This window comes from Syngnathoides biaculeatus, chromosome 11 (genome assembly GCF_019802595.1).
Source record: "Syngnathoides biaculeatus isolate LvHL_M chromosome 11, ASM1980259v1, whole genome shotgun sequence".
NCBI classification, from domain to species: Eukaryota; Metazoa; Chordata; class Actinopteri; order Syngnathiformes; family Syngnathidae; genus Syngnathoides; species Syngnathoides biaculeatus.
In genome coordinates, this window is record NC_084650.1 from 7,071,991 (window position 1) to 7,096,509 (window position 24,519).

At 40.7% G+C, this 24,519-nt stretch overlaps 1 protein-coding gene across 3 annotated transcripts in view; it reads left to right on the forward strand.

The window, feature by feature from the left end:
- csnk1a1 (casein kinase 1, alpha 1) overlaps positions 1 to 24,519 on the forward strand; it is a 90,814-nt gene that overhangs the window by 26,353 nt on the left and 39,942 nt on the right. For all 3 annotated transcript variants that reach the window (XM_061835424.1, XM_061835423.1, XM_061835425.1), the window contains exons 3-4: positions 2,773 to 2,899; positions 6,768 to 6,866. In XM_061835424.1, coding sequence (XP_061691408.1) covers positions 2,773 to 2,899; positions 6,768 to 6,866 — 226 coding nt within the window. The remainder of the gene's footprint in view (positions 1 to 2,772; positions 2,900 to 6,767; positions 6,867 to 24,519) is intronic.

Consider the following 24,519-nt stretch of genomic DNA (forward strand, 5'->3'; position numbering starts at 1 on the left):
AGAGGAATGAAGATTAGCCGAAGTAAAACAGAATATATGTGCGTGAATGAGAAAAGTGGAGGGGGAAGAGTGAGGCTACAGGGAGAAGAGATAGCGAGGGTCGACGACTTCAAATACTTGGGGTCAACAATACAGAGCAATGGAGAGTGTGGTCAGGAAGTGAAGAAACGGGTCCAAGCAGGTTGGAACAGCTGGCGAAAGGTGTCTGGTGTGTTATGTGACAGAGGAGTGTCTGCTAGGATGAAGGGCAAAGTTTACAAAACAGTGGTGAGGCCGGCCATGATGTACGGATTAGAGACAGTGGCACTGAAGAAACAACAGGAATCTGAACTGGAGGTGGCAGAAATGAAGATGTTGAGGTTCTCGCTCGGAGTGACCAGGTTGGATAGGATTAGAAATGAGCTCATTAGAGGGACAGCCAAAGCTGGATGTTTTGGAGACAAGATTCGAGAGAGCAGACTTCGATTGTTTGGACATGTTCAGAGGCGAGAGAGTGAGTATATTGGTAGAAGGATGCTGAGGATGGAGCTCCCAGGCAAAAGAGCGAGAGGAAGACCAAAGAGAAGGTTTATGGATGTGGTGAGGGAAGACATGAGGGCAGTTGGGGTTAGAGAGGAAGATGCAGGAGATAGGCTAAGGTGGCAAAAGATGACACGCTGTGGCGACCCCTAACGGGACAAGCCGAAAGGAAAAGAAGAAGAAGAAGATCTATTTTAGAATGTTTATAGGGATGACACCCGGCCTTTAATAATCATGTCAACTGACTCCTGAGCTTTTGCTGTCTTAGTCCCAACATTCAAAGTCCCTGCACACAGTTTTAGGTTCTGTGCGTGCCTCTTCTTCTGCCGACTAAGCCGCTTTCCTCCTCCTTTTTTGTGTTCAAACTACATTTTCTGAATTTCTACCTACGCCTTGCAGATTAACAGTGACGCGGGCGGGGTTAGTTAGCTCGGGCCACGACCTATCCGTTATGGAATCTGTTTGATGAACGCTCATATGTGTTTGGCACAGTCTTACGCCGGATGCCCTTCCTGCCGCAACCCTCTTCATTTTTCCAGGCTTGGGACCGGCCTACAGGACACACAGGAATTGTGCCTCCCTTCGAGCTGGGGATAGTCAAAACAAACAATGAAATAAACAAAGTCAGCACATAAAGATACACAATTCACATACTACCTAATCTATATTAGTTAAAGTTATATAAAAGCAATCAAATAAACGCAGGCAGGACATAACTATCTGTGCGAAAATATAAAGGATAAGTGGATGGAAGGGATTCAAACCACAATGGCCCTCACTCTAGTAGTTGAAGGTTGAGTCCACGTTCGATGTTTGGTCCTCGTTGTATACTCTACGTAAGTAATGTGTTTAGCGCGCTAGGTTAAGTTAGGTCGAGCACCTTCAACGCGGAGGATACGGCACCAATTTGGGTACTAAGATGTACTAAGAAATTCTTTTTTTCCTTTCGGCTTCTCCCGTTAGGGGTCGCCACAGCGTGTCATCTTAGATGAACGCTTATTTGTTTGGCACAGTTTTACGCCGGATGGCCTTCCTGACTAAACCCCACTGCATCTAGCCGGGGAGAGAAACTTACAGCACCTGGTATTCCCAGGCAGTCTCCCATCCAACTAACTAACCAGGGCCAAACCCCCTCAGCTTCTGAGATTTGACGAGATAGGGCGTTCTCAGGGTAGCGTGGCCGTCAGCCAAGATGTACTAAGATAAGACTTGTTAAATTTCCTTTAAGTCCTCAAGGGCCTCGTCTTGCAAGTTATGAAGTTACTCACATTCGATGTTTCTTCAACACCACGGTTTGATCACAAACTAGTCTCGTTAGAAAGCTACGGTAAGGTAAAAAGCATTTCTGCCTTTGTTCTGATGGATGAAATTCGCACTCGCAAATCTGCACAGTCGAGCACGAATAATCACGCGTGTGAAATTATGTTACGAGTAGAAGTACATAGACACTCTCAGCGGACATGAAAACCAATCCAGCAAAGTGAACCACAGCCTGACTTGTTTTTTTTAAGCACGCGGTCTCCTGCTAGTTTACCTGACTCTGCCCCACTTCAGTTCTTAAAGGAGTACACTCATAATTACAAACACCGTCCACCCACCCAGTCTGGGCAACATAGAGCAAAGAGAGTTAGACATGCTGCTTGTGTTTACTTTCAATAATAATGGTAAAAGTAACAACAAAGAAGTGCTGTTGCTTTAATGAATGTCGGGGTATCTAAATAATAGAAGGAAAAAGTGTTGGAACTGGGCTATATTTTCTCTTTTTGATAAAAAGGTCTGGACTGAAGCCAAAGTTGAAAGTACAGGATGAGATGGTAGAATATCAATGGTCGATCGCGAGGCGGTTTTGATCGCATGATGGCGTGGCAAAGAAAAAGGGGGAAAAAAAGTAAAGACATTAGCCGACCATCCATCTCGTCACTTAATTCAGGTGTGGCCAATACGTTGATCACACACACATAAAGGTGTGTTCTAGAAAGCTGGCCTCATTTATGGTCCTTTTGCTTTCTCCACAGCAGTCACGGCAATGCCACATTAACATTTACAGTCATGGTTGTTGGGTACCCTTTGAGCAAGGTTCTGCAGTGTTTTGCGACAATTTAGATAAAACAATGACAAAAGATTTGGTGAAATAATGAGAAACTGTCAGGTGAGCAGCTTTGTGTTAAAATGGTGAATGTCACTAGGGAAAAGTCTTATTGGTAAAGCAGGCATTGTACCTGTTAAAAAGTAGGTTTTTTTTTTTTCCTTTAGGTGGTATGGCCAAGAGAAGGACTACAATGTCCTAGTCATGGACCTGCTTGGCCCCAGTCTTGAGGACCTGTTCAACTTCTGCTCTCGACGCTTCACTATGAAGACAGTCCTTATGCTGGCAGACCAGGTAGCCATAGCTTGCACAATATATACACCGCTTTTGTGTGAAATTTCGGGATGACGGTTGAACTTAATTCGGTCTTCTCTAAACCTTTAATGCACATTTTCAACAAATGTGCCATTTGCACATCCAGCTATTTTATAACAAGGAACTGAACAGCAAAATTTTGAACTGGTGTTCAGGTGATACATGAATGGACTAATACATATCTTGGTCCAATTAGAACCATTAGAATTACTACATGTTCACCTCAATGAACTCCTGTGTTATCGCATGTGTAAATGTATGTTTTTACATATACCATTATTTCTCGAGTATAATGCGCACCACCAAAGTTGACCTAAAAAATCAGGAAAACCCTTCTACCAATGTACAATGCACACCACTAATTTGCTGCTATCCATATTCTCAAAATATTAGGAATGATCTATATTTATAATTTGTTAGGTTCGTATTTGTATTGTTTTTCCAAAACTGTCTGTACAACAATCATTAAAAATAATCATTGTGCATGCGCTGATGTAGGGGTAATATACAGTGAAGAAAATAAGTATTTGAAAACCCTGCTATATTGCCAGTTCTACCAACTAAGAAATCATGGAGGGGTCTGGAATTTTCATCGTATGTGCATGTCCACTGTAAGAGAGATCATCTAAATATCTCTAAAAAGAAAAATCCAGAAGTCACAATGTATGATTTTTGCAATTATTTTTTTGTGATACAGCTGCAAATAAGTATTTGAACACCTGTATCAGCTAGAATTCTAACCCTCAAAGACCTGTTAGTCCGCCTTTAAAAGTCCACCTAGACTCCATGTATTATCCAGAATCAGATGCACCTGTGTGAGGTCATTAGCTGCATAAAGACACCTGTCCACCCCATACAATCAGTAAGACACAAACTTGTAACATAGCCAAGACCAAAGAGGTGTCCAAAGACACCAGAGGCAAAATAAACAACTCCAAACGGATGGAAAGGGCTACGGAGAAATTGCCAAGCAGCTTATTGAAAAGGGTCCACTGTTGGAGCAATCACAAGAAAATGGAAGAAGCTAAACATTAATAGTCATTCTAATCGGAGTGGAGGCCCATGCAAGATATCACCTCGTGCGGTCTCAATGATCCTTAGAAAGGTGAGGTGAGCTGGAACCACCGTTTCCAAGGTGACTGTTGGTAATACAGTAAGACGTCATGGTTTGAAATCATGTATGGCACAGAAAGTTCCCCTGCTGAAACCAGAACATGTCAAGGCCCTTCTTAAGTTTGCCAATGACCATTTGGATGATACAGAGGAGTCATGGGAGAATGTTTTGTGGTCAGATGAGACCAAATTGAACTTTTTGGTCATAATTCCACTAACCGTGTTTGAAGGAAGATGAGTGATGCGTTCCATCCCCCGAACACCATCCCTACTGTGAAGGTTTTTTCTGCACATGGGACAGGACGACTGCACTGTATTAAGGAGAGTATGACCGTGGCCATGTATTGTGAGAATTTGGGGAACAACCTCTTCCCCTCAGTCAGAATACTGAAGATGGGTCGTGGCTGGGTCTTTCAACATGACAATGACCCAAAGCACACAGCCAGGAAAACCACGGAGTGGTTCCGTAAGAGGCATATGAAGGGTCTGGCGTGGCCTAGCCAGTCTCCAGACCTAAACCCAATAGAAATTCTTTGGAGCAAGTTGAAACTCCATGTTTCTCAGCAACAGCCCAGAAACCTGTCTGATCTAGAGAAGATCTGTGTGGAGGAGTGGGCCAAAATCCCTCCTGCAGTGTGTGCAAACCTGGTGAACAACTACAGGAAACGTTTGACCTCTGTAATTCCAAACAAAGGCTACTGTACCAAATATTAACATTGGTTTTCTCAGGTGTTCAAATACTTATTTCCAGCTTTATCACACAAATTGTTGAAAAAAATCATACATTGTAATTTCTGGATTTTTCTTTTCTTTTTAAATTATCTCTCTCGCAGTGGAAATGCACCTACAATTAAAATTTCAGACCCCTCCATGATTTCTAAGTCGGAGAACTTGCAATATATAGCAGGGTGTTCAAATACTTATTTTCTTCACTTTATAACTCTGGACAAGCCACAGGACATGCTTGTCCTGGTCCCTGTAATTGTCAGAACAGAATCCCTCCACCGACTAAAATAAATGCTCAAGAATGGCATAACATTTTATTAATACTATTGATAACACATATTACTACATATATTAAACATGAAATAAACTAACACTGTTGAGCAAACATTTTTTTGCATTTTGCAATATTTGTGCATAGTGCATTTTATCGTTACACATTTAAATTACACATCCCTGGCCAAGACTTCAAAAGGAGCATCTGACTCATCTCCAATCTGAAAAATATCCATCTGAGCTACCTTTGGTGCATCACTGTCAAACTCATCATTGATGACTTGGTACAGTTCCAATGGCTCTTGCATTGCGTCATGAACATCCCATTTTGCTCCCACCGCATGTCATCCTCTGTGCTATCAATAGCAATTGTGAGGAAACATTTTTTAATCCTAAGAGTTTGGGTTGCGCAGTGCAGCCTCTCCACCTCTACCCAGCATCAATCTGTAGAGCAGCTTTCCTCTGGCATCAGGTGGCTATCAAAACAACATCATAGAATTCAGGTTGGTGGTGCACATTAACGTAATATGTATAAATGTGTAACATAAGACATAGAATATCATATCGAAATTTAGATGTATACTTTTTTTTTACCACTATGTACCTGTATACACCTATACAATGTGAATGTATTTTTTATTTTTCATCTAGATCTCGATGATCTAGATCTAGACCTAAATATAATGCACTCTATGAACATTTTGAAAATATTTTTGTAAAAAAATTGCGCACTATATTTTGAGAAATTACGGTATTTGTAATTATATGTATTTATACTATCTTTATATATATTTTTGTAAAGAATGTATTTTTTCCTGGACAAGTAAAGGTTAAAATAAATTTATGGATGCCCATACACACAATCTTAATCCCCCAGAATTAACAACTGCCATACACATTGAGTAAATATTGCAGTATTTTATAGCAAATATGGTCAATCTGCACAATTTTTTTTAATCAACTTGGCTTTGCTTAAAAAAAAAAAAACATACACCCTGATTCTTGTAAAGTAATTCTGTAAATGAAACTCACTACATTATTTTATCAACTTCATGTCAAGGTAGATCTTGAATAATTGAAAACTGAAATGGGGGAAAAAAAATTCCCCAATCGATGAGTCAATGAAAATATGTGGAAATATAAGCGTTATGTTTTTTTCTGGTGGTGTGTGTGTTTTGGCTGATATGCAAATGCTCCTCACAGTGTGTGTTTCTCTTTCGGCTTGTCCCTTTCGGGGTCGGCACAGCGTGTCATCTCAGATGAACGCATATACATGTTTGGCACAATTTTTACGCCGGATGCCCTTCCTGATGCAACCCTTCTCAGGGAGTGGAGGCCCCAGTGGGATACTAACCCACAACCCCTGGTTTACCAAACCAGTGCTCTAACCACTGAGCTACTGGGCCTCTGCCTGACACTGTATTTACAAAATATCCAGAATGTTCCTGAGTGGTGATGTCAGGGGTTGACATCTCTGTTCAGTTTGTGAAAACACTTAAACATTGAACAGTTGATGGATTTAAAGCATTAGAGGTCACATTAAATTTAGTGCATTTTAATTTTATCTTTAAATATCTCCTAAAAGCTGACGAGCCATAACTTTTTGATTAATGTATGTGCATTTGAGGCAACAACTTTTTCCCATCAGGCATAGTTCACAGAATTGTGAGATTTGTACAAATGCGGTCACTGGACCATCATTTGTAATCACTGGGCGCCTTTCATTTTGTTGTAGATGATCAGCCGAATTGAGTATGTACACACAAAGAACTTCATCCACAGAGATATAAAACCAGACAACTTTCTAATGGGCATCGGCCGGCATTGTAACAAGGTAAGATGTGCGAGTGTATTTCATTGTTGAGATCAAAGTTTGTAAGGTGCACGTCATCATCCCAAAGACCTTGCTTTTTCTTGCTGGACAAGTCCTTCTTGATAGTCTTTAGTTTTTGTGAAAACCAAATTGTCAAATCATATACAATGGTGTGAAGAAGTATTTAGTCAGCCACTAATTGTGCAATTTCTCCCACTTAAAAAGGAGAAAGACCTGTAATTTTCGTCAAAGGTATTCCTCACCAATAAGACAAAAAGAGAAGGAAAAAAAATCCAGAAAATTGTCTGATTTTTAAAGAATTAGTAAATTGTAGTGTATAACTAAGAAATAACTACAGTGGTACCTCTACTTACGAACGTCTTTAGTAATGAAAAGTTCAGGTTAAAAATCACCTCCTTGGAAGAATATTGTCTCTAGTTATGAAGGAAATTCAGGATATGAAAGGAAAAAATAGGTGCTGGAGTTCCCAAATTCCACTGAACGTAAACATTCTGTATCTTGGTTTGTGTGGCACGATAGAGTGGCTCTACCATTGGCTATTGCCATAACATCTTCCTGGCATCGCATTGGCTAGGAGAGATGTAGCTCTTTACCCATGATGCTTTTTGATTCCCTTGGACACTCGGCTGTCACCAAATCACGCTAGCCCTGTCATAACTTAACACAAATTTGAAAAGTACAAATTTTTCATTTGTGTTTTTTGCAAGTTAATTCATCTTCCTTCACCATGGGTCCCAATAAACCTTGTGGAATAAATAATTAAGTTGTGTGCGTGCATATGTATGTATTCTCTCGGCTGTCAGTTTTCCTCCTCTGTTCCTCACGATGCCTTTTGCTTGTCACACTATGTACTTTGAATGCTTATTTTTGTGGGGTTGAGGGGCTTAAAACGGATTACACTATTTACATTTATTTAAATTACATTACGAAAAGTCTTCCAGAATGGATTGATTTCTTAAGTAGAGGTACCACTTTATTTGGTCACATACAAACAAGCAAACACACTAGTAACTTATTTTTAAGAGGTTCCTTTGGAGATGCATTAATGACACCTGTTTGAACTTATCAGTAAAAGAGACAGCTGCCCACAATATCAGTGGCACTGCAAACTCCACTATGGCCAAGAACAAAGAGCTGTCAAAACACACAAGCAAAATTGTAGACTTGCACCAAACTGAGATCTGCAATAGCTAAGCAGCTTTGTGCGAAGAAATTAACTGTGGGTGGAACTATTATATCTGTATTGCTATCTTACCCCGTTGGTCAAAATGATCACAAGAACGGTGAGCCAAAATCCCAGAATCACACGGGGGTCCCACGTGAATCACCTGTAGAGCGGTGGTAACCAAGGCTATAGTCTCTTAACAGAGTACGCCACCAGGAACTCAAATCATGCAGTCCCAGACGTCTCCCCCTGGTTACACCAGTACCTGTCAAGGCTCATCTGATGTTTGATCGGTAGAATCTCATATGGTCAGATGAAACCAGAATAGAACATTTTGGCAAAAAAGCAACTTGTCGTGTTTGGAGGAGAAAATGTTGAGCTGAATCCAAAGAACACCATACCTACCGTGAAGCATGGAGGTGGAAGCATCATGCTTTGGGGCTATTTTCTTGTGATGGGACCAGGATGAGTGATCAGTGTATCAAGAAAATAATGAATAGGGCCTATGAATGGGGGTATTATGAAATTTTGAGTAAAACCTTCTTTCATCAGCAAGGTTATTGAAGATGAAACGTGGCTGGGACTTTCAGCATGACAATGATCCCAAATATAATGCCCGGGCAACTAAGGAGTGGCTTTGTGAGAACTATTTCGAGGTCCTGGAGAGGCCTACAAATCTCAATCCCATAAATTTTTGAAGGGAGCTGAAAGTCTGTTCCCCAGGGACAGCCCTAAAACAATACTGCTGCCGAGGACATCTACATGGTACAATGGGCGAAAATACCAGTAAGTGTTACATGGCACAATGGGCGAAAATACCAGTAAGTGTGTGAAAACCTTCTGAAGACTTAAGGACCCACATTGCATCTCATGACCTACACATCGCACCACACAGCACCTCTACATAGCTTGCTGCACACACATCAAAATAAGTTGCTGAGAAAGCTGCAGAGATTTCTCGTGATTGGTCCGTTTAAGTTCCTCCCAGCGCCGAATACTATCTACGCCGTAATCTTCTTGATTTTTTTTTTTTTTTTTTTTTTTTCCCCCCCCAGCACAGTTCAATGCATCATCTGGTCAGTTGTCCATTGGTTCATGCAGACACTGTTCCACGGTCTCCACTGTTGTTGCTTAGTTCCTTGTTAATGTAAAAGAATGTTAAAACGATTATTGGAAGTTGCCAAAAAACGCAGAAGAAACTCCACTGTGTGGTGAACTGCAGCACATTTTCATAAATGCGTGGGTGGTTTACGCTAAAGTATAAGAGGCAAACTACGTGTGGGATTGCCGCACTTACGTCGGTGCCGATCAATGCAAGGTATAACTAGCGGGCATTCAAACTTTTTTTTCCTCTCTGGCAATTAAGGAATTAATTTCTTTGTAGGGGAACTTGGGACACACCCTCATATCTGTCTGGTGCAATCAGTATTGGTAATATATTCTGTAGACTATCGCACGGCTCGTCACTTTCAACTGCTCCCTTGCACAATTGGCATTGCACTGGTCTATAACGGTAACCACAAATGGGTAAGGGCTATCTGTGTAAGCTTAACAAGTATAAGAGGCAAACTACGTGTGGGATTGCCGCACTTACGTCGGTGCCGATCAATGCAAGGTATAACTAGCGGGCATTCAAACTTTTTTTTCCTCTCTGGCAATTAAGGAATTAATTTCTTTGTAGGGGAACTTGGGACACACCCTCATATCTGTCTGGTGCAATCAGTATTGGTAATATATTCTGTAGACTATCGCACGGCTCGTCACTTTCAACTGCTCCCTTGCACAATTGGCATTGCACTGGTCTATAACGGTAACCACGAATGGGTAAGGGCTATCTGTGTAAGCTTAACATAATGTTGGAGGGGCGTTGACTGACCCACTCTTCACTGCTCTGAATGAATAAGACTGCATCTTGCACATCTGTGACTGTGATAAGGAATCGTTCCAATTAACTGACTGTCTCTTGTTCTTAGTTAGTTCTTTGTACAGAATGTCATACCAGGGCTCCACCGACTGGCACAGACAAATTCCTTGTGTGTTGTTACAGATTTGGCCAGTAAAGAGGATTCTTAGTGTAGAGAGCCCTTTAGAGAATACGTATGACCTCTCATTGTAGAACAGGGTATATAACAATGTATTGAGATTTACTTTTGTGATTGACCGAATACTTATTTTCCCCTGTAATTAGTAAAAAAATTTTCTTTAATTTTCCTGGACTCCAACCTCTCATTTTGTTTCTCATAGGTTAGGTATACCCTTGATAAAAATTTAAAAAACCTCTCTTTTGAAGTGGGAAAACTTGCGCACTCTTTACCTGACGACTTTTTCTCCCAACTGTACTACTATGCACTTCTACCCACAATCAAAATGAAAGCCATCATGCTATGGTCATAACAACAAAACTGTCCATTGTGACAGTCTGTTTACCAATTTGACAGTATTGGTGAGTGCGACAAACAATTGTGCAAAAGTGCCAGTTTGGATTTACTCCCAAATCCGTTTGGGGGTGGGGGTGAGAAATCCCAACAGTTTTCAAATTTTAATGAAAGTGAATCTAAGTACAATGAAGAAAACAAGTATTTGAACACCCTGCTATATTGCAAGTTCTCCCAGTTAGAAATTATGGAGGGGTCTGAAATTTTCATTGTAGGTGCATGTCCACTTTGAGAGAGAGATAATCTAAAAGAAAAATGCAGATATCACAATGTATGATTTTTGTAACGATTTATTTGTATCATACAGCTGAAAATAAGTATTTGAACACCTGAGAAAACCAATGCTAATATTTGGTACAATAGCCTTTGTTTGCAATTACACACTTAAAACATTTCCTGTAGTTGTTCACCAGGTTTGCACACACTGCAGGAGGGATTTTCGCCCACTCCTCCTCACAGATCTTTTCTAGATCAGACAGCTTTCTGGCCTGTTGCTGAGAAACACAGACCTTCAGCTCCCTCCAAAAATGTTCTATTGGGTTTAGGTCTGGAGACTAGCTAGGCTATGCCAGAACCGTCATATGCTTCTTACGGAACCACTCCATGGTTTTCCTGGCTGTCTGCTTCGGGTCATTGTCATGTTGAAAGACCCAGCCACGACCCTTCTTAAATGCTCTGAGTGAGGGAAAGAGGTTGTTCCCCAAAATCTCTCAATACTTGGCCGCGGTCATACAGTGCAGTCGTCCTGTGCCATATGCAGAAAAACACCCCCAAAGCATGATGCTACCACCCCATGCTTTCTCAGGATAATTGAGACCCCACGAGGTGATATCTTGCCTGGGGCTCCACTCCGCTTGAGATTGACGGTCATGTTTAGCTTCTTCCATTTTCTAATGATTGCTCCAACAGTGGACCTTTTTTCACCAAGTTGCTTGGCAATTTCTCTATAGCCCTTTACATCTGTGTAGAGTTTTACAATTTTGTCTCTGGTGTCTTTGGACAGGTCTTTGGTCTTGGCCATGTTACAAGTTTGAGTCTTACTGATTGTATGGGGTGGACTGGTGTCTTTATGCAGCTAACGACCTCACACAGGTGCATCTGATTCAGGGTAATGCGTGGAGGTGGACTTTTAAAGGCGGACTAACAGATCTTTGAGGGTCAGAATTGTAGCTGATAGGTGTTCAAATACTTATTTGCAGCTGCATCACACAATTAAATCATTAAAAAAATCATACATTTTGACTTCTGGATTTTTCTTTTTAGTGATATTTAGATTATCTCTTACAGTGGACATGCACCTACGATGAAAATTTCAGACCCCTCCATGATTTCTAAGTGCGAGAACTTGCAATATAGCAGGGTGTTCAAATACTTATGTTTTTAACTGTAACTATTCCAACAAGAACTTTTGCTTGCGCCCACTGCTAATTTTTGACATTGCAAATGCACATTTGAACCTATATGCAAATCAATCACCTTTTAGCGAAATTTGCCATTTTTAATTAACAATAGACAATGTACATGAATCTTACAGTTCCGATTAATTTTTCCTGGAGTGGCGGAGGGGTTGCCATAGGCTGTTTCGTACTCCTTGAATGCTGACAGCTAGACCCATTCCACACAGTTTTGCATAAAAAGAGAAAAGGTAGAGGCACATTAAATCAACTATCAAAATGATTTTAATTTTCAATACATGGTTGGGAATCCCTTTGCCTTGATCAATGCAATCACGCTGTGGCTTTTGCTGGGCGTTACAGATTCCCTGGATGCTCACTGTCACGTCTTTGTTAGTCTGGTGCCCCACAGTTTCCTCTTTATCCTTTAGTTCAGCAGTGCTCAATGCTTCATTCGCGATGGCGTGCCCCCCCCCCCCATCCCACCAAAAAAAAAAAAAAAAAAAAAAGACTGCTGTATTTTTCAGACCTTTAGGTCAACGCATGTGCAAACAACAACAGTACAGGAAAACACGCTAGGCAGCGAGTTCCCCCCTATTTTAAGCCCTCGCTTAAGAAATCTTACCAAACATGAGTATGGATGCTGGAGTAAAGAAGAAGACAAAAACATATCACTTTCATACAGAATGGGAGGCGGACTTATTTTTCACAATGTCATTTTTGTAGTGAGTTTGGCTCATCTGCCAGTGTACTACTGTAATACCAAAGAAGGGAAATGTGGAGCGGTATTTTCGAACTGTTTATGGAAAATACGACGCTGACATTCTGGTGAAAAGCAAGCTGAGAATGAGAAAACTGAACAAACGGAAAATCACTCACATCAGTCACTTTTCAAACAATATAGTTCAAGAGCTAAAAGCCGCCACCGAAGCATCGTTCCGGGTTTGTCACATCAACGTCAAGAAGTCTTTCCAAGATGGAGAGATGGTAAAAGAGGTATAGCTGACTTGTTGTTCTGATCTTATAAAAATAAGGCAGAAATACAATATTATCTTCAATAAAATCTCTGCAGCTGTAAAGGAGTACAGTTACACGGTGCTGTGAAGCCATGGCTGATGTGTGGAAGGACATCGGAATGTTCATAGTTAGTTATGTTGTGTTGTGCAATCTTGGCTCATACGGTTGTGCAAGGCACACAAACATACATTTACACATAAAGAATTGTGAGCAGGTGTCAAATCATGCTGGAAAAACAAGTCTACATAAAGGTCATCAGCAGTGGTAAGCAGGAAATTGATACTTTTCTACTTAAGTACATGTTAAAAATTCAATCTATGGAGGTCAACATTGGCAAAACTTGTTGACCTTTAAGACAGTTCTGAAACCCAGTTTAATCAATTTGTTAAAACATTTTTTTTCCTTTAATCTCGTGGGCACAAACTGTCATTACATAGAGTAATGTTCAGGCAAGGCTTATGCTTGTTACAGCTCTTTTGGGGCCATTGCATATTAGTATAATCAAGATGTTTTCTTTTGAAAAAAGTGGAAGGCTTTCGGCTCAACGTTAGACCTCCATTGTGAAGTAGTTCCTGTTCAGTGGTAGCACTTGACTAATGCAATATTGAACATAGCACGCTTTACACATGCTTCATCTTGAGGTGATTTTACTCAGGTATGCCTGTCTTTGTCGTAAAAAAAAATTCTACATGTTTTGTAGACTATACCTTCCAAATAATAGATGTGCCCCTTCTTTGGGACCCTTTATGGCTTGCTAGTTCCTAGCATCTATACCATTTTGGCAAAAGTCTTGCAGACTACCAAAGTAGTAGCACTAGATAAAGTAGTACTAGATGAAGTTACCTTTTTGACAAGACATTAATGGAAGATGCGGAAATTTGCAGTTTGCGTTAAGTGGCTTGACTCACTGTTGCAAAACTTGGCATCTGGTATCTGCTGGCAATGTTGGTCTTAAAAATATAGAGTGTGACCTGGTCCCTGGCTCATGCAAATCCTCAATTATACAGTGCATCACAGAAATACTCAGAACACTTTCATATTTAACGTTACAGCGTTAAATTTCTACATCCTACAATGAAACACTGAAAATTGAATTTGTTTTTGCCAAGTTCTCAAATCACATGTTCATAAGTACCCAAAGTAGTCTATCACTATGTCCTTGATGCACCTTTGGCAAAAGGTACAGCCCCAAGTCGTTTTGAATATGCCATGAGCTGGGGCCGGTGTATATGGCCCAAAAATTATACGTACTGCAGTATAAATCAAATCAGTCATTGTAACGAAATGCAGCATGTTATTAACTAGTGTAAAAATGAATGGGTTGTATAGTCATTTAGCAATTGAAGCAAAGGTAAATATTTAAAACGACACAAACAATGAAGTTATTGGAAAGAATAGTAGAGGCTCGACTTGGGACAGAAGTATTTTTGCAAGCAACAGTACTATTTCATGCCTTAGAAAGAGTACCACAGATGCATTATTTGCCTTGAGGATGCTAGTGGAAATGTACAGAGAAGGTCAGAAGGAGTCTTTGTCTGTGTCTTTGTGGATCTAGAGAAAGCCTATGACTGAGTACCAAGAGAGGAACTGTGGTAGTACATGCGTAAGTGTGGTGTGGCAGAGAAATGTTAGAATTGTAAATGACGTGCAAAGGCAGCAGAACAGTGGTGAGGTATACCGTAGGTGTGTATTTAAGATGGAGTTGGGACTGCATCGGGGATCAGCTCTGAGCCCCTGTTTAATGTGGTAATGGATAGGCTGACAGATGAGGTTAGACTGGAATCCCCTTGGACCATGGTGTTCGCTGATGACATTGTGATTTGCTGTGAAAGAGGGAGCTGGTGGAGGAACAATTAGAAAGATGGAGGCATGCACTGGAGAGGAGAGGTATGAAGATTGGCTGAAGTAAAACAGACTATATGTTTGTTATTGAGAGAAGTGGAGGGTTAAGAGTGAGGCTCCAGGGAAAAGAGGTAGCGAGGGTCCAAACAGGTTGGAACAGCTGGCGGAAGTTGTTTAGTGTGTTATGTTACAGAAGAGTCTCTTCTCGGATAAAGGACAAAGTTTATAAAACAGTGGTGAGGCCAGCCATGATGTATGGATTAGAAATGGTAACACTTAAGACACAACAGGAAACAGAGCTGGAGGTGGTGAAAATGAAGATGTTGAAGTTCTCTCCAGGAATGACCAGGTTGGATAGGATTAGAAATTAGCTAAAGGGAGAGCCAAAGTTAGATATTTTGACAAGGTTCGAGTGAACAGACTTCGATGGTTTGGACATGTCCAGAGGCCAAAGAATGAGTATATTGGTAGAAGGCTGCTGAGGACCAAAGACAAGATTGATGGATGTTGTGAGGGAAGACATAAGGAAAGTGGGTGTTAGAGATGAAGATGGAGGAGATAGGTGCACACAGGGAAAAGTTACTCACTGTGGCGACCCCTAAGGGGACAAGCTGAAAGGAAAAGAATAATAATTGATAATATAAAGTGTTATAAATATGTAATATAAATATCCATCCATCCATTTTCTTAGCCGGGGGAGTGCTGGAGCCAATCCCAGCTGTTATCAGGCAAGAGGCGGGGTACACCCTGAACTGGTTGCCAGCCAATCGTCACACCTCGGGGCAATTTTGAGTGTCCAATGTTGCATGAATGTGGGAGGAAACCAGAGTGCACAGAGAAAAGCCATGCAGGCATGGGAGAACATCCAAACTCCACACAGGCGGGTCTGGTATTGAACGCAGGACTTCAAAACTTTGAGATCAACGCTTTCCAGCTGAGCCACCATGCCACCTAGAAAAAGCCTCCTACAACATTTAATTATCATTACTGTTAATCAGACAATTAAAATGGCGGCATGTGTGTGCTGACTGCCACTTAACATGAGTTTTGTGATTGGTTAATTCTGAACAGGACCACATCCCAATTTCAAAGGGGTCTTCAGTACCTTGTAACGCCACATTGTTTTTTGGTCCCCCTCGCTAAAATGTTTGTTTTATAGATTTTAGGTCACACATTGGAAAAAGTTCAAATTATTTCCCTTGTTACACAGACCTGCCATTTGAACGGGTCTGTGTAACAAGCGAAATAATTGAAACTTTTATACCTTCATACCATACCTTATAACCTTTATATCCACTACAGTCATGCAGTTTTTGCCTGCAATTAGTATATCGCTTTTTAACTGATCCACCGTGCTGCCTTATATCAATATAAATTATAAAATTTTCTGTATTACATAACTGTACAGTTACCATTCATCACTCGGAGAGTCTTCTGCCGGAGGTGCTCGCAATATAGCTGAGTTTTTTTTTTCTTCTTTTTTTACCTCTGAGTTGGGGGGTGTTGTGTGTATGTGGGTACCAGAATGTTTAAAATGTCAACAGGACAGTATTTATACTCTGCATACTTGAGACAAAAATTACAACAGTACAAGTGTCTAGTTAAATCTCTAATAAAACCTGATGCTACAATACAATAATATTTTTATTGCAGTACGTAATAAACTTTCCTCCCAGAGAATCTTCTGCAAGAGGCGGTGGCGATACATAGCTGAGTTTTTTACCTTTGAAATTAGTTTGTGTGTGTGTCTGTGTGTGTTTGTATCAAAATGTTAAAAGTCTACTGTACATCTTATAATACTTTGTATATTTAAGACACATTTTCAACCATACAAGTGTCTAGTTAAATCTTTAATTAAAACCTTGTACTGCACATTATTGCATTACGTACGTAATTAACATTCCTCATTCAGAATCTTCTGCTAGAGGTGCTGATAGTGTTAGAGATTTTTAATCTTTGAGAAAAACATTGTGATGGGGAGTTGTCTGTTTTTTCTTCTGCTTCTTGTACAAGGACATAACCCCATACACACAATTGCTAAACTCGACAGCTCGTACCATATTGCAAATTATTCTTCCACATAACGAGCAACATCGTTGTCGGCGATTGAAGCCTCACCATAAAGAGGCATTCTTCTGAGGCCGTAATGCCTTTGAATTTTTTCAAACGAACCTTTGCTTGCCGAAAAGCCTCATGCTCGAGGGGGTGAATCGCTTCTTGCAGCACTAGTGCTCGCTTGAGGTACGTCAGCACTTTCTTCAACCTCTTCTTCATCACCGGGCCTTTTTTTCTGCAATCAGAAGCAAATGGTAACACAGCTTCCATTTGAACAATCCTCTTATTTCGTGGAGTCACCACACGTTTTGCCACCTTCTAATTTATTGAAGCAGTTTTAGAGATGTTTGGCACATCCTTCTTAAAGTGCCACCAACATCCTTGTATACATTTTAAAATAGATATGAAAACTATTATTTGCTTCAATGTTTGTATGAAGAAAAGAAAATGGGCAGAGACTTGTCATTCATGCGGAAGTCTCACTCTACATCCCAGTGGCAGCCAAATTGCTTGCAACGTCATTTACACCTGTCACACTGGGACAGTTGCCATTGAGAAGATGCTGTGCCACTTGCAATGGGAGACGAACAACAGAAAAACAGAGACGGACGCTCTTTTCGAAGAATCGAACATCTCACAATCGAGCGAAGTGACCAGGGCAATACTACACATCGTTTCGAGCCATTTTTAGATATGTGGATCACTTCTAACTAACAACAGACTCCCCCGATAGTATGAATGACATTAGGTAGTGTACTCAGGAGGACCCATGTATGGCTAAACCACCTCCCCGCGCGATCCTCCTCCACGGTGACTGATGAACAACGCAGACGCCGTCGGCCCCCCTAACTTTTTTTTTTTTAATTGCTCTATACATACATACCTACCTGTCATTTGGAACCCACAAAGCTCTCGTCCTTTGCACCTGTGTAATCAATTTTTCACAACGAACCGAATCTTTTGTAAAAGTATGAACGAATCCACCCTCCCGAGTGTTCGAGTAATATCCAGCAGTGCAACGAGCCGGCATTTTGGCTAACACGAAGGAACAACAAGCTATCTTCCCGCAGGTAAAACTGATGGAAAGAAACAAGTCTGCTTGAGCGCACTACTGCCTCCAACTTTATTTGCTCCTCCTTGTCGAAAACAAATCCCTTGAGAGGATTTTTATGGCGGGAGTTACTAAAAGCCATATACGTCAAAATCATGTTTTGTGGTGGGGGAAAAAAAAAAAAAACAGGTCCATACCAGCTACCAATTTTTCATTAATAACATACTAATAATCATCCCCTTCATGATGGTTGACCTTTAATAGATGCATATACACGCACTCACACACACAGAGCTTGTAAATGTTTGACATACCGGAGCCTTCTTTAACTGAAAGATTGGTGTCAAACGTTTCTAACATGACAGTCATTTTTTTTTCGTCCTCCTGGTTACTGATTCCACCGAAGTCCTTGTCTTTAGTATCAGAATTGAAGAGCTTCAGAATGTCTCCGTCACACAGCATTTTGGTGTCTGTCACCCTTGTCATTTTATTGTAGAGATATTCTAGAAATACAGTTAACACTGAAGTGGTGTTCTCCTTTGGTTGCTCCTTTCTAAATCTGTTGATGATGGTAGATAATTTCACACTCTTCCATGCATTTAAAGTCCATTGGCATACCTCAGAGAAGGATGATCTTCGCATGTGACCAGTTTTTGTAAGACTACTTTCTCACTGCTGCTCATCCAAGCCTCCCACTTACCCCAGAGTGCTGTTTTAAAAGCACGATACACTCTCAAGTGGCTGCAAAAACTGTTGAACCTCTGTGAATCACAGCTGAAATGGAGTTTGATTGCTTGACAGCTGTTTTCACCGAATCTTATATACACCCTCATATCCAAAACAAGTAACTGTTTTTTTTATTTTTATTTTTTGGGGGGCGAAATATCCCTCCCAGGGGCCTACTGTCACTCTGTCAGCCATTTAGCTTGCCATCATCCAGCCCTTTTTTTATTTAGTTTATTTAGTTTTAACTTTGACTATGGTTTTTGGCATTTTTTTTCTTTTGGCATGATGTCCCACTTAAAAATAATCACTGGCGGAAACTTTGGTCTGTAAGCATTTCAGCTCAAAACACACACGAAGTGCATTCTCTTGTGGCCAGTTATCACCATAATTGATGACTCCCACGAATGTTTTTAAACGCTAATTTCATCAAGCATGCTTTCCGGCACTAAAGAGGTCCTCGGTGCCGCAAAGCATGGTGGGTGCATGTAAACAGCGTTTAAAGTGCATGTTATGTGTCAATAATTTCTCAAGTCATTCTTATTTGATAGTTATGCTGTTCCGTTTGGTGTGGTGTGATCATTTTAATTTCAATATTACACTGTGAGGGTATACATCGTCAGTAATGACCTGCCTACACAGACAGTATGTGTGACAATGTAAGTTTTTTCTGCTAACAGATGTAAAAACAATTATTTCTCTGCCTTTTGTGTGCCATCATATAGGAGTTTACACACACTAAAACATTTGCGAGATAACATGCTAACTTTTACCACTGTGTTCACGTGTACTTCAATGGATAAGTCACACAACAATTTTACACAAAAGGTATGGTGTCCATTTTGGAGAAAATTTAAGACTTCCAAGGGCATCTTATGGTTGCAAAAATATAGTACCTGTCATACATAGGTGTATTCATATTGTATCCATTATTGGTAGATTTTCGTTATCCGTGTGGGTTTAAGTAACGTAAACACCACAAATAATGGGAGAACACTATTTGTTGTGATTGTAAGCGCTTTTGCTTTTTAAGATGTCAGCCTGTCTGGTAAATGGCAGATGAGGAAGGTAGTGGGAAATTATCAGTGAGGATGCGGGTGTGTGACTCATTCGCGCACTTTAAAGTCTTTCAAGATTATCTGTTGCTGCTAATGACAACAGTTGCCTATAAGGAGGGTAAACGTGAGTGAACAAGACAAACCAGTGACAGTCAACCACTGGAGTCTGTTCGAGGCTCAGGTTTATGGTCCAAAACTTTATTCACACAATTCCTAAATTAAACCTCTGTGAAAACCCCCACCACAGGAGGGGGGGGGCTACCCAAACAAGTAAAATATCTGAAATAATATAAATAGCCATAAACTGCTGTTGTCTCCTTTGTTATATTGCAAAGGACTTGTAGTCCATTAGAAAACACAGATAGTACGGTATGCATTAAGACACAAAAGGACAGGCAGTCTTTATTTAAAAAAAAAAAAAATAGTTTCACATGCACTGTGCCTTATCTGGGTCTTTGTCACACTTGCACTGGATGAATTTCTGCTAAAAAGTTTCTGAATCGATATCCATCCACTGAATTGCTTCGAGTTGTTCTAAATGAACCAATATTGCCCATAAGTGATAAATGGCATTGTTGCCAAAACCCATTACACCCCTAATAATTCTATTTAATGGTCTCGTTGAGCATTGTCAACAGGAAATATTGACCAATGTTTGTTTGGACTGCTTTTTTTTTTTTTTTTTTTCCAATATGTTGGACCCTCACCAATGCTCATGACTTGCACCAGCTCTATCATTAGAAAGACCAGGGAATAATCCTCCTTGTCAGACTGCTTGAACAAGTATTGTAAGCATCCAAACATAAATGTTTAGTATAGTGTGACAGACTTGATGAACCACTTAACACGTGTCACATTACTAGAACTAGTTGGGCAAGAATGTTGATTGTAACTTGAAACTTGTTGATAACTACATTTCCCACTGTTTCCAACATTTGTGTTGCTGTACTGAATAAGAGAGTAGCTGTTTGTGTCTGTATCACGAGGGAAGTTACCCCCCCCCCTCCAACAGAGATGACTGAGTTCCAGTGGAACAAAAGAGGTTTCAGCTCCACTGTCATGAAATGCATGATTTTTAGTATGTTATTAATGAAAAAGCGGCAGCCAGCATGGACCCATGCGTTTTTTTCACCACAAAACATGATTTTGACGTATACAGCTTTTTGTAACTCCCACCATGAAAATCCTCTCGAGGGATTTGTTTTCGAGAAGAAGCAGGAAGTGATGTAGTTGGAAGGAGAAGGACCCCCCCTTAAGTGGACTTGTCTCTATTAGTTTTACCTCCGGGAAGCTAGCTTGCTGTTCCTTCGTGTTAGCCAAAATACCGGGTTGTTGCATTGCTGGACATTGCTTGAACACTTGGGAGGATGGATTTACCCTTGATAAGTTTGCAAGAGACCCGGTCCGTCGTGGAAAAAATGGATTGCACAGGTGCAAACGACGAGGCAGCTACCAAAAAAGCCACAAGGGCGAGGCAGTGTGACGGCGTTAAAAAAAAAAAAAAAAATCATCCACCTCGTCGCTTGATTCAGGTGTGGCCAATACATCGAGCGCATGCACATAAAGGCGCGTTCTAGCAAGCCGGCCTCCTATTTACAGCAATCGCGGCAATGCGTACCCCCCCCCCCCAACCGCAAACAACACATCACGATTGCCAACAAGAATATATCGCTAGTTTGTCGATAATGTTGAATTAAACTTTCAGCATTTTCAAAACATTGCAGGTATAAAGCGTTGGTGTTTATTCCTTGACAGGCCAGTGCATTTAACTTTTTTTCAGATAGTTTGTCAGATCAAGAATTTTTTTTGATGAAAAATTTTAAATTTTATATCATGTTCTACTAATATCAGTTGAAATTGGAAACTGTCTTTTCTGAATTTGAAATTTTAGTTTTCTATTTTGGTTATGTATTTATGTAAACCGCTATGCCCCACAGGTAGGATGTGACCTTGAGTTGAAAGAGAAATTCTGGAAGGAACTAGTTGAAGTAGTTCTGAGCATCCCAGACAGCGAGAGAGTTGTGATTGGTGCAGATTGGCAGATTGGTAAAGGAAACAGGGGCGATGAAGAAGTGATGGGTAAGTATGGCATCCAGGAAAGGAACTTTGGGGGACAGATGGTGGTGGACTTTGCAAAAAGGCTGGAGATGGCTGTAGTGAACACTTATTTCCAGAAGAGGGAGGAACATATAGTGACCTACAGAGCGGAGGTAGAAGCACGCAGGTGGATTATATTTTGTGCAGACGATGTCATCTGAAGGAGGTTACTGACTGTAAAGTAGTGGTAGGGGAGAGTGTAGCTCGACAGCATAGGATGGTAGTGTGTAGGATGACTCTGGTGGTGGGTAGGAAGATTGAGAAGACAAAGGTAGAGCAGAGAACCATGTGGTGGAAGCTGAGAAAGGAAGAATGTTGTGCGGCCTTTCGGAAAGAGGTGAGACAGGCTCTCGATGGACATCAGGAGCTCCCGGAAGACTGGACTACGACAGCCAAGGTAATCAGAGAGACAGGCAGGAGAGTACTTGGTGTGTGTTCTGTTAGGAAAGGGGAGAAGGAGACTTTGTGGTGGAACCCCAAAATACAGGGATTCATACAAGGAAAAAGATTAGCGAAGAAGTGGGACACTGAGAGGACTGAGGAGAGGCGAAAGGAGTACATTGAGATGCGACGTACGGCAAATCTAGAGGTGGCAACAGCTAAACAAGAGGCATATGAAGACATGTACACCAGGTTGGACACGAAAGAAGGAGAAAAGGATCTCTACAGGTTGGCCAGACAGAGGGATAGAGATGGGAAGGATGTGCAGAAGGTTAGGGTGATTAAGGATAGAGATGGAAATGTGTTGACTGGTGCCAGTAGTGTGCTAAATAGATGGAAAGAATACTTTGAGAAGTTGATGAATGAAGAAAATATGAGACAAGGAAGAGTTGAAGAGGCAAGTGTGAAGGACCAGGAAGTGGCAATGATTTGTAAGAGGGAAGTCAGAAAGGCACTAAAAAGGATGAAAAATAGAAAGGCAGTTGGTCCTAATGACATACCGGTGGAGGTGTGGAAGAAATTTGGAGAGATGGCTGTGGGGTTTTTGACCAACTTATTCAACAGAATACTAGCGGGGAAAAGATGCCTGAAGAATGGAGGAAAAGTGTTCGAGTTCCCATTTTTAAGAACAAAGGGGATGTTCTGAGCTGTGGGAATTATAGATGAATAAAGTTGATGAGCCACACAATGAAGTTATAGGAAAGAGTAGTGGAGGCTAGACTCAGGACAGAAGCAAGTATCTGCAAGCAACAGTATGGTTTCATGCCTAGAAAGAGTACTGAGCAATACTGAGTAATCTGGTAAGTTATTTTAAGGCCATCCCTAATCACACCCACAACTTTATCTGCGAGCATGACTGACCACACCCGTACACATTTTTCAAATGTGAGTGACTGTGTGTATTATATGTATCAAAATATTAAAGGCAACTCATTATACTATTAGTATTACTGGATCTATATCTAAGGTGGTAAGCAATCTGGGCGAGTGTATCAGTACAACGCGACGTAACAAGTTTGAGACTTAAACGTTAATATTAATTACTCAAGATCAACTTCTTTAACATGTTTTGCTGTACGGTGTAGAAATTCTAGGATATATTTTCGTGTATATTATATATCTATACTATAATATGGATAATGAGGGTTAGGGTTACAATTTTAGATGTCTTTTTACTGAATAGTTCACTTAATTCATTTGTCTTGAGATAAGCTGTCATATTTTAAGCATATTTTAATGACAAATGTGATTTTGTGCTATCCAGTGATGGGGGGGCAAAAAAATCTGGGCTTGGGGAACTTCCCTTTCCCCCCCCCCTTTTTTTTTTTTTTTTTTTCAGTCAGGACTTAGAAACTTCACTTTCAATTTTTGTCTGAATTTTGTTCACAGATATCGGCAGAATGCACCACAGCCAACCATTTTTTTCAAAAATTTCACGGGGGGCATGCCCCCGGACCCCCTAGCAGGACTTCACACCTTTAGTGCTCACATTTGTACTTTCAGAAATTTTCATGAAAATCCACTTTCATCTCTTGCTCCAAAAAACATGAAACAATGGAAAAAATTTTACATGGCTAAATATGAAAACGTAACTTGACTTTATATGGCTGTCACGTATGACATGAGACGAAGCAGTTATACTAACTGATGCTTGTGAGCACATATCTATTTATCTACACACAATAACAAGGCATGAAAAACAAGGCTTAGATGCACAACATAATCAAATTGCACACGGCCGCGCGGCAAGTGCGTGCACTTGGCTGTGTAGAACACCACCCCTCACATTCACTACGTAGTGTAAAAATGTTAGTCGGGCGGGAATTTTTAGTTGGCCGTGAAATTGGAACAAGTGGTTTTTGTCTTCCCCCGCCCCCGCTTTGCCTTATACTTCATCAGGCATTCAGGCATCATAAAAATTGTCAGCCAATCTGATTGCCTGATTGATTGTTCTGGTTGTGAACAAACAACAGTGTGGTGAGGTGTTCCCTTTGTCGGGGACAGTTCTAATCTCTAAGATTGCCTTTGATGATAAACCAAGTCAAGAGATTGGCTGCCAACCATTGATTCCAGAATTTCCTGTTCAAATTAATTTATTCCCCAATATTAAAAAACGACTCTAGATAATTATATAATGAACTTTTTGTGACCTGTACAACACAATTGACCCCTCCGTACAGGGCACTTAACCACGCCTCCTGAAGTGACGTCACGCCACGTGCGCTGACGTAAGACAGACAGTAAAAATGGCAAATACAATACAATACATTCTTAACTGAGACGACGCCATGCTTCTGATTTCATTCAATCATTCACACGTAGCAATGTTATGCTAGTGGAGAACGTCTCATTCATTTATACGAGACATGTATTAA